The sequence below is a fragment of the Osmerus mordax genome, chromosome 6, assembly GCF_038355195.1.
Source record: "Osmerus mordax isolate fOsmMor3 chromosome 6, fOsmMor3.pri, whole genome shotgun sequence".
NCBI lineage: Eukaryota > Metazoa > Chordata > Actinopteri > Osmeriformes > Osmeridae > Osmerus > Osmerus mordax.
This window is the reverse complement of record NC_090055.1, coordinates 9,486,106-9,498,934: the sequence shown is the minus strand read 5'-3', so window position 1 is coordinate 9,498,934 and position 12,829 is coordinate 9,486,106. Positions and strand designations below refer to the sequence as shown.

General features: G+C 41.3%; 2 protein-coding genes across 2 annotated transcripts; both read left to right on the top strand.

The window, feature by feature from the left end:
* The first annotated feature begins 202 nt into the window (after positions 1–202).
* Positions 203–7,114, top strand: LOC136944611 (semaphorin-4A-like). Its single transcript, XM_067238439.1, has 14 exons — positions 203–348; positions 1,379–1,539; positions 1,653–1,712; positions 1,850–1,948; positions 2,167–2,272; positions 2,428–2,556; positions 2,896–3,023; positions 3,293–3,474; positions 4,574–4,706; positions 4,830–5,019; positions 5,285–5,400; positions 5,518–5,678; positions 5,889–5,959; positions 6,114–7,114. The coding sequence occupies exons 1-14, from the start codon at positions 225–227 to the stop codon at positions 6,893–6,895; spliced, it is 2,442 nt and encodes an 813-aa protein (XP_067094540.1). The 5' UTR covers positions 203–224; the 3' UTR covers positions 6,896–7,114.
* A 1,849-nt stretch (positions 7,115–8,963) lies between these two features.
* On the top strand, positions 8,964–12,314 carry si:dkey-7j14.6 (uncharacterized protein LOC556585 homolog). Its single transcript, XM_067237928.1, has 7 exons — positions 8,964–9,089; positions 9,364–9,579; positions 9,681–9,782; positions 10,181–10,237; positions 10,633–10,812; positions 10,955–11,074; positions 11,597–12,314. Exons 2-7 carry the CDS (start codon positions 9,388–9,390, stop codon positions 11,726–11,728), a joined length of 783 nt encoding a protein of 260 aa, XP_067094029.1. The 5' UTR covers positions 8,964–9,089; positions 9,364–9,387; the 3' UTR covers positions 11,729–12,314.
* Positions 12,315–12,829: the final 515 nt, after the last annotated feature.

The window sequence follows — 12,829 nt, the reverse complement described above, 5'->3', positions numbered from 1 at the left end:
TGATCTGACTCACTTCTACCCTTCCCCCTCACTTCCTTTTATGTTCAGAGATAACCGAACAACCACAGTTGAGGGGGAAGTTTCAATCTTTCTAGTATGTCTGTCTCCCGTTGAACTGTCTTTGAAAAGCCACAAGCTGTCTCAAAGATCTTTTTATAAGTGTGAGCAAACGATTGAACATAGCACAGTCTTCATCCAGGTATCGTATAGAAAAACTCCTGCTCATGAAGAATCTCTCCATCCTTGCCATGGCATGTGGTTGCCAGATCTGTGTTCTCTGCACTGCACTGGGGCATCTCCTGGCTCTGTCTTCAGGTCTGGCAACCCCACGGATCTCCTTTCCTCTTGGTGAGTAGGTATACCTGTAATATCCAACCCCAAGTTTTGGGGTGAGAAAAATAATTATATTGTCTTGGCTGATGGCTTGTGATAATCATATTACTCACAAACTTGCTTCATTTCGCTCTATAGGATTGACCCTACTTGTCATTCATAACATAAAAAAGATCAACTTTAGAATTGTGAAAGCTTTTTTAAGAGAACAGCTGTACTTTTTCTTAAATATTGGATATTGGCTGTGCATTTTGGGCTGTGCATTTTTAATTCCTCATTTGGGAGAAAGACCAGAAGTGTTGACATCTTGTTGCTCAAACCTGGAGTTGCAGCATCTTGAGAAAGAAAAAAGTACATCTGAAAATAAATCGTGACCATTTTAACCTAATGTCAACTTAGAATTTGAATACATATAATAAATTAGACTGTACAACAACAACCCAATGCTCTATGAGGTAGGTGGGGAAAAAATACTATGTTCATGGCACATTCATTCATCATGAATTGAAATGATCCTTTTAACAAAATCTAAACATGATAATATCGTTTTTACACTCTAAATCTGTTATGTAATGTGAACCAAAATTTTGAAATTCTTTTCTCAACACTGTTGTGACTAGTTTCACAGCATACTTCTTCCTGTAAATGTCATAGACCGCAGAGGCAGTGCATAGCATAAGACACATTAAGGCACCTGAGAGAATTGTGGTTAGATGAGGCACACTTGACTTAAGTCAGAAGGAGTTTATTTTACCCATGTATTGTACATGAAGGCACGCCATGCTGCTGCAAGATTAGACCACAAAGTCTATACTCTATAAGAGTCCCTGGGTTTTTTATAACCCAACAGCGTTCAGGCATCAAGAGTTGATACTTGGTCAAATCTTTATAGACAACACACTTTAGAATGTGCCGCCGTGCTTTTGACATACTGTTCTCATATTTGTTCTAATCATAGCTTTGCATCTCTGTTTACTGCAGATTAGAGAACAACAGCCATGATTTCAACGTTTCTTTGAGTTAATGGACACTTTTTCCTGTGCAGGAAGTCCAAACCGACCCCTCCAGGACTTCCAAATAGAGGACATCAGTAACGCCGTAACTTTGTTGCTTAGCAAAGATGAGTCCACTCTCTTTGTGGGAGCGAGAGATGCCGTCCTGTCACTGGATGTCAGTCAGCCTGGTGTCTTTACCATGAAAACCAAGGTGGACAGTAGCTGCAGACACATGAACACACCAAACACAATACTACGACTGAACCAGGTAATTCACTCTATTCGGTATTATATATTTAAGGCATGTGCACTTTTTCCTCGCAGATGGAATGGAAGCCAACCCCTAGAGATCTTCAAATGTGTTACCAGAAAGCCAGGAGTGAGGTACTTTCCATTTTTTTAAGTAAACTACCAAAAGTGAAGAGCAACACATTAAAATACACTGCTGTTTTCAAAACATGGTTTCAAATCTGTGACAAGTAAAGTGCTAGGTATCTTCTTGTACTTTGTGTACATTTCAGCTAGACTGTCAGAACCTGGTTCGGGTGTTGCAGCATATCAACACCACCCACTTGTATGCCTGTGGAAGCTATGCCTACAATCCTCATGACACATACATTGTAAGACTACACCCCCCCCCCCCCCCCCCAATGCTAAACACTTGTTTGGGTCATCTCAGATCCCCTTAGGTCCCTCCATGTTTATATTCTGTTATATTCAGTTTCCCTGCATCGATTCATCTCTTCCTTCCTCTCTATTTTTCTCACTCCCTCTATATTTCACTCGATCCATTTTTTTTTTTTACTCTGTCCATCTTTTACTTTTGTCTCTTTGTCAGGTTAAAGACAGTCTCACTATGGTCAAAGTCCCACACAATTCTAATGGTGAGGCCAGAGGACGCTGCCCTTTCAACCCGTTCCAAAGAAGCACAGCCATTACAATTGGTGAGGCAACTAACAAATAATATAAGTATAAGTACAAAGTGCACAGGTTTAAACGTTTTTTCCCACATCCCATTGTGTTATTTACAGCAACAGTTTCACCTCTGGCATTGATATACAGTATCTCATTTTTCACAACAAAACGGTTTTATGGGCAGACGGTGAGCTTTTCACTGGGACCACCTCGGATTTCTGGGGTAAAAAGGCTGTCATTTCCCGCCATCTCAGTATAGACGGTCGTCCAGATGTTAACCTGGATAAGGATACCCCAATAAAGTTGTTGGATGGTGAGTGTTCTTCAGTTTGGAACTCAGCGCCTGGCTTGGTACCTTTGAAAAATACACCAAATGTCAATTTGTTGATTGTCTGAAAGTGTTAACCTCATTGGCCAGAGAGTATAGTCCTGCAGATACAGTATTAGTAGGCCTTTAACCAAATGTTATCTTGGCACATTCAGTTGAACAATTATCCACACAGAAATTTCAACACACCGTTTCATATTTTTTCTCATGGACAGTGAGACGTCATAACAAAAACAAAACAATTCTTCCTTCATCAATTTATGTAATAACACTCCAACATTTACCCCAGTTTCTAAAATTCCTGTATCGGTTCCTCAATTTCAGAACCAACGTTTGTCGGCGCCTCGACAGATCCCGCAGACAGAAAGGTTTACTTTTTCTTCAGCGAAGTGGGAAAGGAGTACAGCTTCCCCGATGAGCTCAGAGTCTCACGTGTGGCCCAGGTTTGCAAGGTGAGAAATTGGAGTTCCCCAATTACTGAATTATTTCAATATTTCCTATCCACTACCCAGAGGAGTTTGCCCTCATTTTAGTAGAGGATAAAGTTTTTCATGAGAGTAAAGAATATAACTGACTTTCAATTCTCTAATAACATTCCAACATTGCTAGTGGATTTCTATTCTCAGAATGTTGAACTGTGATGAAAATCCAAAGGCATTTGCAAATGTTGTCTGTATCCTGCATCTTCATCTTGTGATGAACATGATTTGTTGCATTCAAGGGTGACATTGGTGGGATAAGAACCCTCCAAAAAAGCTGGACTTCCTTTGCAAAAGCCCAACTGCTTTGTCAACCTCCCAAAGATCTGCCCTTCGGCCTAATCCAGGACATAGCCCGTCTCCAGCCAGCAGAGGGTGCTTCCACCCAAGAAATGCTGTTCTATGGCCTCTTCACATCCCAGTGGTAAAATCATCATTGGAAAGATCTCACTTGAAACACTTGAAATATACCTTGTGTTGTCTTTCTTTCTGTATACTCCCCTTGTCCTAAGGGGCAAAAATGACCCACCTTAAAAAAAAACTAAAATAAAGCAGCTTAATACAATTTTAAACCCCTAATCTATTTTGCATTAAGAAACAACCTGTCATTCATCACAAACTTTTTGAATATGTGGGTTTCACCTCTTCACATTGCAGAAAGACTGCATTTAATCAGTGGACAACTATTCGTTTTTGTTACAGCAGACCTGTCATAACTGTTTTCTTTACTAAAGTAAAGGTGTATTATTGCATCATGCTCTGGGTTGTATTATTCCCCATTTTCTTCTTCAGATACCTCCTCTTCTAAATCATTGTTATCTTGTTCCTTCTGGACATCTGAAAATATTAGATCTACGACCTGCAGATCTGAGAGCTGAGACCCTAACCCTGTTGGGCACTGACATGTGCAGTCATGGCTTCAGCAAAGAATATTGGGGGTACTGTCATTTGCAGGACCTTTATAGCCTCTGACTGCATTCCCCATTAGTAAACAATGCTTTGAAGACATTTTTATTTTGTCTGAGATTTGGTTTAGTTTGTTGTGAACTTGAGTCATGTATGGGATTGTGGAGGGGAGATTCTGCACCTGCACATGGAAGTTTTAGTTTTGTCAAGTTCAATCAGTATCACAAATAATCAAAATATCTTATTGTATGTGTATGTGTGTCTATGTGTGTCTCTTAGTTGTTTTTGTGGTGTGTATAATGGTTTTATAACTGCCGGGTCAAAAATGACCCTAAGACAATCTTTGTACCCTAGTGGTGTGCAGCTTTCATGGAAATGTGAACAAAGACAATGTTTCACTTTTTCTAATGTTGGGGTCACTTTAGGAAAAGTCATTAATTTTCAAGTAAAAAAAAAACCATGTAGGGGGTTTTCTCTGCTGATAAACATAGTGACGGATAATGTTTGACCCCTAAGACAACACAAGGGATATGTAAACGCTTCATAGGCTTGTGAGGAATTGAACGAAAACAACATCACTAACTTTTCTTGTTGTTTGTTAACCCACTCTCTCTAAGGTCACCCAACAAGTCTGCTGTGTGTGTCTTTGGGATTAAGAAAATTAAGGCTGTGTTCAATGGGATTTATAAAGAATTCAACAAGGAATCCCATCAATGGAATCCTTCTGGAAAACATTATAACCTGGGCAGGGTGAGAATGTATCTCTTACATTACGCTGTCAAAGCTTCGCAGTGACAAAGTCCTTTGTAACACCTCTATAATTATATATTTAGGTCACCAGAGCCAATCAGAGTCTGCTTTTTGTGTTTACAGTGTGGTTTGAGGAATGCGTCCGACTCTATTCTGACAATGGCCAGGTTAAGTTTCCTGGCCAGTGATGCTGTGACACCTGTAGGTGGCGCTCCAGTCCTCGTCTCCCCTGACCAGCACTACAGCAGGGTCGCTGTCCTGAGGACACAGGCGGCTAATGGCAAAGACTATACAGTCCTCTTCCTACTCAGTGGTATGACTCTGTGCTGCACTACAAACCAGTTTACCAGGCAATTTGTTTTTCTCAGTTCAATACTGAAAAAGCTTGTTAGAGGAAGCTCTCACTTCACAGACTTTAGGTTGGCACAGGGCTTAACCAATATCCGGTGAACTGATTTATTTTTATCCTCACTTGTACTGCATATTTGCGAGAAGCTGCTTCAGCAGGTCATCATTATGTACCATAACATAATTCAATAAAATACTATTTTTCTGTACTTAAATCTTTTCTTGAGCAGAATCTGGATGGCTCCACAAAATCGTTCTCCTGGATGGGGGTCACCATATCATAGAGGAGATTCAAGTATTCAGACAACCACAGCCAATGGCTAATATCCTGCTTTCTACCGCCAAGGTGCCCTAATTAGTTTGGATTCTTATCTCATCCATTCTTAATTAAGTCATGTTGATAAAAGGTCTCAGTATTTTGCATACTGAGTCTCATGGAGTCAGTCGTTTCTTTTCACTACAGGGTGTCGTTTTTGTGGGCACATCGGAAAGGGTAACAAAGGTGTCCGTAACCCAGTGTCCATTATATACGAGTTGTGCCCAGTGTGTTCTGGCACGGGATCCCTTCTGTGGCTGGGACCATGCCAGTGGAGTCTGTGCCAGGGTGTCCACTAGTCTTCATTTGTGAGTGCCCAGTTTGGATTCATCATACATATTTCACAAGCCACTGCCACCTTGTATAAGAGATTGATTTGTTCTCCAATGATTTTGTGGATTCAAAAGCATCATTTAACCTCAATTTACTGCATAGAGAAACATAAGTTTCAGCACACTGCTAAATACAATTGTTTAAATAAAAAAAGCATGGACTGTATATTCTTTGTTTGTTTGCAGTGGTCAGGACGTAGAGCATGGTAACGTGAGCAAAGAATGTGGAAGCTACGACAGAACAATGCCGGATCCTGGTGAATTCCCATTTTGCAATCTTATTACACAGTAATCAACAAGAATGTTAGCTATGTCTAGATATTGAATGCATAATCCTTTCATTGCTAGGATTTGTTATGTGTTACAGTGAATTTGTTACGTTATCTTATTTTCTGTCCCCAACACCACTAGAGAAAAAGTATCTCTCAATCAATGCAAGAGTACGCCTGGACTGTTCCAAACCCACCAACCTGGCAACCCTAATCTGGAAATCCCCCAAATGGGACACTCTGCCAGAGGATCTCTTCTTCCAGTCCAGGGAAGGGAGTCTTGTCTTCTTTGCCACCTATGACACTGAGGGAACCTACCACTGTGTGTCTGTGGAGTGGGGCTTCCAGGAGACCATAGCGAACTACATTGTGAGTCTGAGTGCCTCTCCACGTAGCATTGCCCCACAGCCTGTGCAAACACAGACCACTTCAAGTGACAACATTCAAAGTAAGACATCATCAGAACAAGAGAACTCAATGAATCAGGAACATGCGAACACCATGATGGACATTGATGAGGTTGATGAAAACATCAACTTGGAAGAAGTGTTGAACCCCATCACTCCTGTGCCAACACCACATTTACCGTACACACAGACAGACTCAACTACCCCCAGCAAGGCCCCAGACACACAAACACACAGAAGCAGCATAATTCAAAGTTTTAATGAACCCCAAATGGCTAAGAGTTATCATAGCGAGTTAATTGCAGTTTCCTTCCTGCTGGCTGTGTGTGTCTGCGTGTTTGTACTGGCAGGGCTCTATGGGTGGCGCCAGCGGAGAACATTTAAATTAGGTGACCAGGTCAAATCTGAGGGAGAGAGTCTTAGTTTCGAGGTCTCTGGAGTCAAACCGACAACGTACCAATTTGATAATGTAAGCAACAATGCAGAACATGCCGGGGAGATCAGTGACGTGCGGTGAGGTTCGTGGCTGGGGAGGCACTGACTCTTTCAAAGACAGATTTACAAATATATGAATTCAACAAAGCACCATCAATTCATTGAAGAAAGGGATATCCTTAGTTTTTTCACTCATCCAATATTTTGCATAATAATACATAAATGTATTATTGTTATCCAGTGAAATTAGGGATTTATTACAGGCATGCAAACTCCTCACCTTTAGGTGAGACTCACCTTTTTGAAACCCCCCCCCCCCCCCCCCCCCCCCCCCCCCCCACATATGTAACGGATAATGTAATACAAATACCGACGGGGCGAACAGGACCCCGACGTGATCAACTGAACTTTTTGGAACATTCTGAAGAGCCGTGTAATAAGTGCAAGATATCAAAACTCAAGCTTGTCTTGTGAGGGAAATTTACTCAATAAGAAAAAAAGGTGAATAGCCTACACATGTGCGCGTCTTTTAGCAAATATGTGTGCAAATTATTTTACCACACTCTTTACATCTAAACTGCACGCACATTCATTTTCTATGCTAAGGATGGCCAGACCTGACAGCCTCTCTTGTGACATGGAGCTTCTAAGATATGTTTTGATCAGTTTCAGCTTGGAAAATGACCTTTCAGCGCTTGCGACAGTCACGGGTATTGTCAGAAATAATTTGATGGCAGTGGCTACATCAGGCACACTTGATAGTATGGAGTTGTGTTTTATTATTAGCGTGTTCGCTAAATGGAGCAATTTTTTGTCGTGTGAATCTGTAGAAAGCAATGACTGTACGTTTTACACGATCATAATATGTATATAACTGAAATACAATGACTAATTGTAACTTTGATTATGTTTTTTGTATGTTTAAATAGTCAAACGAAATCGCAGTACAGTCGCATACTTTATCATGTTTGCTAATAATGTTAGTTATGTAATATATTTTATAATTAAGCACTTTTTCTACTTTTTTTGTAGTTTCACTCCATTTCAATGTTGTCAGCTTGATAGGAAGTCAATAAAGGAGCAAGGCTAATTTTCCTGGCTCTTGGAAAGGAGACTCTGTTAAAGCTAGGAAGCAAAACACAGACACAGAGCAGTACAGATGTCAAAGTATAGGCTAACGTTAGCTACGTGGTACAGTAATGTTAGCTATAGCAAACAGTACAATACCTGTCTCTTCTGGTAGATGAGTGCATCCTTCTCCAGCTGGTCGAAAAATAAATTTGTAATTTTGGGAAGTTTGGCATTTAATTCCGAAATTTTCTGTTTTGAATGCCGCTTTTGGGCACCGCTTTTAAATGTGCGTTTCATTTGTCCTATGCTACGCTACAGTTAGCTACCTATTTGCAGCGGGCTCGCCGGTCTGTGTGACCATCTGACCTACTTCGTCATGTCACTTACCTAGCTAACAAAGAAAGCACAATTAAATATACTTTCCTTTATTTTTATATCAACTCTGGAAACACAGACAACACAATAAGACATCCCATGTAATTCAAATTGGATAAAAAACAGGGGGCCTGCCACGCGAGGCCCCCCATCCCTGCGAGCCCCCCCCGCGGTGCGGGGGCTGCGGGGGTAATCTTTACGGGCCTGCCCCGGGTCAGGGTTCACCGTATCCTTCTCACCTTTTTTTTTTTACCCCTGACCTGTTTGCATGCCTGTTATTAGCAAGGGGTTTAGCACTTTTGCAAGGCACAGTATTCATGCCACATTCTCATTGGGGGCTGAGCACCCCTAAATGTCTGATCCTAGAATCGCCCCTGGCGGGGTATATAGCAGGGTATCCCGGCATATGCATTGCTAGTGCGACACAGACGTCAGTCATCCTGTTGGGTGCGGCAGGGAGCCGATGCAATCAGAACCATTATGCCAAATCATGTATTACAATCATGTATTAATAAAGTATCAAGTAAATACTAATACTGAGTCGTCCTGCTTGAACCATTATTGACTATACTGCATTAGTGTTGCTATTGTGGACATTTGTCAAACCGAATTGCCTTAAACATCATAGATTTAATAAAAAAAAACTCGAAACAATGTTGTATAGCATTATTCTTTGGTGTATTGTGTGACGTGCCAAAGGGGAAGTTCGTTTGGAAATTCGTTCCCGTAAAAGCTCCAAGGAATTATGTCAGTAGGGTAAACAAACGAACAGGCTATTTCCGTGTTTTATACACTACGACACCTTGGAAAGAGGGACTGCTTACCAAAAGGTACGGTCGATTTTTACATACTTTCGCTCTTTGTTGTTAATCATATGTTGTTATAATATGTGCTAGCCTTATAGGCAATTACATATCGTGTTGTTGGCTACTAGGTCCATTTATCCCTAGGCCTACAATGCTGACTATACTTTTTCAGATAAGTTTATGCAACAACGTCGAGAAACCTGAGATGCATTTGCAAGTTGTATAAACTAAATGTGTTTTAAAAGAAACGCTTAAATAACCCCTCTTTTTTGTTTTGTACACAATTTCTCCAACTTAGAGTTCAAATAATTGCTCAATTGACATGTCCACCACCATCACCAACGCAAATGGAGTCGTGGTAGTCTCACAGTTCTTTCCGCAAAATGAAAGCGGCCAAATCACTGTCCCGGCACCACAAGTTAAACGCGAAGTCCCTTATTCAGCACCTGCTGAGCCAAGTAAGGTTTCTGAAATGACAAGGATATTCCTGCGCGGCGAGCCGCAATCCCTTGGGGTGAGGCATTGATGCTACCTTCCTTGTGTGGAAAAGTTCAAGGCATTTCAGTTGCACTCTTCCACAAAATTACAATGGTGTTGTGGACTTCTGTTTTTCAGATTTTACAGATTTTCATTGGAATGTTGTTCGTGTTGGTGAGCTTGACCGCGATCATCTCTCCAACCCTGCATATCCAGGCACCTCTTTTCCTGGGAGTTGCAGTACGTTTTTTATCAACTGAAAAGGGGCTATTTTGACATTTTAGGACAGAAAACGTTACATTTACACCAGGTAGCAGACAAATGATCTGAATTTTAATAATCAGGTATGCACAGGTAGGCCTGATGGTGATAGGGCAAAGTCCATCCCACACCCCTTGGCATATTGCAATAGTTGCTTAGTTACATTAAACATTTGGATACTAGGACCTTTTGTCCAAAACCCATTGGTTTAGGAGCCATAGATATGTAATTTAAAATAGCTAGAGGGGACAATACATAAAAAGAGGCAAATGAAGCGTATAGGATTCCAAATGAACATAAATCCTATCTAGAAATCATCATTGCTTATCTTCAACCTATGGATGCTTCCTTATAATTGTCTTTCTTTTACTCATCAGTTTGTCATATCTGGATCTTTATCTGTGGCTGCTCGTAAAGGGAAAAGTCTGGGTATGGTAAGTCACTGTTTTGTATGAACAGTTTGTGTGTGTTTGGGGCTAAGAGTAACAGGTTTATGGGTTAATCCAGGAAAAGTGCTGTTGATTCTTTGTGTTCAAATGATGAGTGTAAATCGTTAATCACTCTGTGGTAAAGTCATTTCTAATTAATTACTTGAGCTATATGTATATGTAGAACTTGAGTGTTCCAATGTACTGCAGATTGTCCATCTCAAACAGTCCCAAGTTTTAGTGGTCATTAAGTCTCACTTTGTATGGTGTCAACAGACTCTACTAATTGCAGACCTGCGTCAACTAGGCTATATTATTCTTCTGCTTTTATTGATGTACTACACATAATGTGCAGTGAGCAAACCAATAGTCTGACTAAATATTCATATTTCTGATTTCAGATGAGAGCAACTATGGCTCTGAACATCATCAGTGCCATTGTTAGTCTGGCTGGAATTGGATATCTCAGTTTACTGCTGGCTACAGCCTCCAGTGACAGAATCTGTGATATTTCACATGACGATGAAGAAAACAATAAAACATGGAGAGAGAGATGCATGTGGATGGCCTGGAAACTGACTGTGAGTATAGGCTAACCAACAGGATACCAGGATATCTCTACACATAGGCGGAGCCTGTAAAACACTATTTAGGCATGAATGCAGAGCATGTATCTCACTCCTCTCTCCCCTTCTGTATGCGTGTGTGTGTGCGTCTTCTCAGAGTCTGATGTACGGGATCTGGGGCCTGCTGCTGGTCCTCACGGTGCTGGAAGTCTGTGTTTCGATCTCTGGCGCCGTCTTCTCTGGAAAAGCCATTCACCGCCGTGGGATGCACAGCATTGTAAGTTTGAGGGCTGTCTGACAATTCTCTGACCATCTGGTGACATGCAGCTGCAGGTTAAGTGCAGTCATCCAAAAGGAGAAATCTTCAAATGGTTTAATAGGTGACTATGCCGTGCAGAGCACAAACCAGCTTGCTGCAGCCTGGATCTTCTGGATTCAAAGGTGTTTCTTGATTGTCATGACCAATAGATGGTACTTGCAAAGATGTGTTACTGGATCATTAAGTGTGCCATACTGAAAGTATTCTTTCTTCTATTAAGTAGGCTAACCCACACAAGTAGGAAGTATACTCCTGTAATACTCCCCATCTTGAAAGATTCCCTTTCTCGGCAGCACTCTTGAAGTTGCGGCTACATTGTATTCCACTTACCGTGCCCTTTCGCATGCACATCCTCTCCCCTTCTTTCAAATAATGATGTCCTCCCTCTCAGATTTTGTGAGAAGTGGAGAGAGAGAGAGAATGAGTGTAAGGAAGTCACTGCCCCACATGGATATGTCCCTCATGTACCCCCTACCTCAGGTGGTGATGGTTGAGAACAGACACACCCAATTCCCAGTGACCAGCGCTGCTTCTGTGTCTGATGATGACGTTGCCCTCCTGAACGGCTGCGGTGATGACGCGGTCCCTGCCCCTCCAGCATACCATCCCTGAGGCCCATCTACTGCCTCTCTACATGGTGCAGCTCATTGCACCATTTCTTGTGGCACTTCTAGCAGCAAATTACATTGTGGTTATAGTATGCAAATATATTTGCGCAATCACTGAAGCATTTCTGAACTACTTTAACCCTCGTGCTGCCTTCGAGTCACATGACCCAAAGGTTCATAACGAACCATCGTTGTGTTTACCCAATTTTACCCAATACAAAAACAAATAAAAATAATTTTCTTTTAACCATTCCAATGTGGGGGGTCTGAGACAGCCCGACAGTTAAAAGAAAATGCTTCACTTTGTTTTTGTATGAGGTAAATTTGTCGCAATACGACGGTGGGTCACAATGACTTATGGGTCAGAATGACCCGAAGATAACACAAGGGTTAAGCATTTTTTCCCCCCACTATGCAGAATGTGTTGTCTCATATAATGATTGACATTGTGTTGAAGGATTTTTTTCATTAGTTTAAAAAGCTAATGCATGTTGGTCTGTCAAACCCTTTCACGTAGAGCTAAAATGTTTTTACTATAAACATTCTGATTCATTTAATCTATTCCATTAAATAATTGTTTTGGTCTCTCACGGACACAGTTGATTCCTAAAATACAATGGCCTACCGATACTTTAACTTATGTGTAGGCCTACATTGGCACTTCTCACAGCCACTATTTTACATACGGACTGTGTAAAGGAGTTGTTTCCAGGCCGGGTTAGTTGGTCAGTTTATCAGCTTCAGCTCATCGGTCTTCACAAGAACTCTGACCTAATAATGCTTGTTGAAATATTCCATTTGGCTAATTGTGTCAGTAGTTTCCGAAAATGAGCATCAACAATGTATGATTAAGTGTTAATACATTTTGATTACAAACAACGAAATCATTTTTTATTATTCTAAACAATACACATCACTTGGCGCTAGATGTCTCCCTCCTCCAAAGTAAGCGAGAATCACTCTCGATGCGAACGAGTTTTGTCAGGTCCGTCTATGTTGAGTTCATGGGTCCGCGGCTTTCTCCCTGTCCGCGAGGTGCTGATCATGAAGCAGTAGCCATTTTGAAACACAAATCGTTCACAGTACACCCGCCCTGAAACCTGGA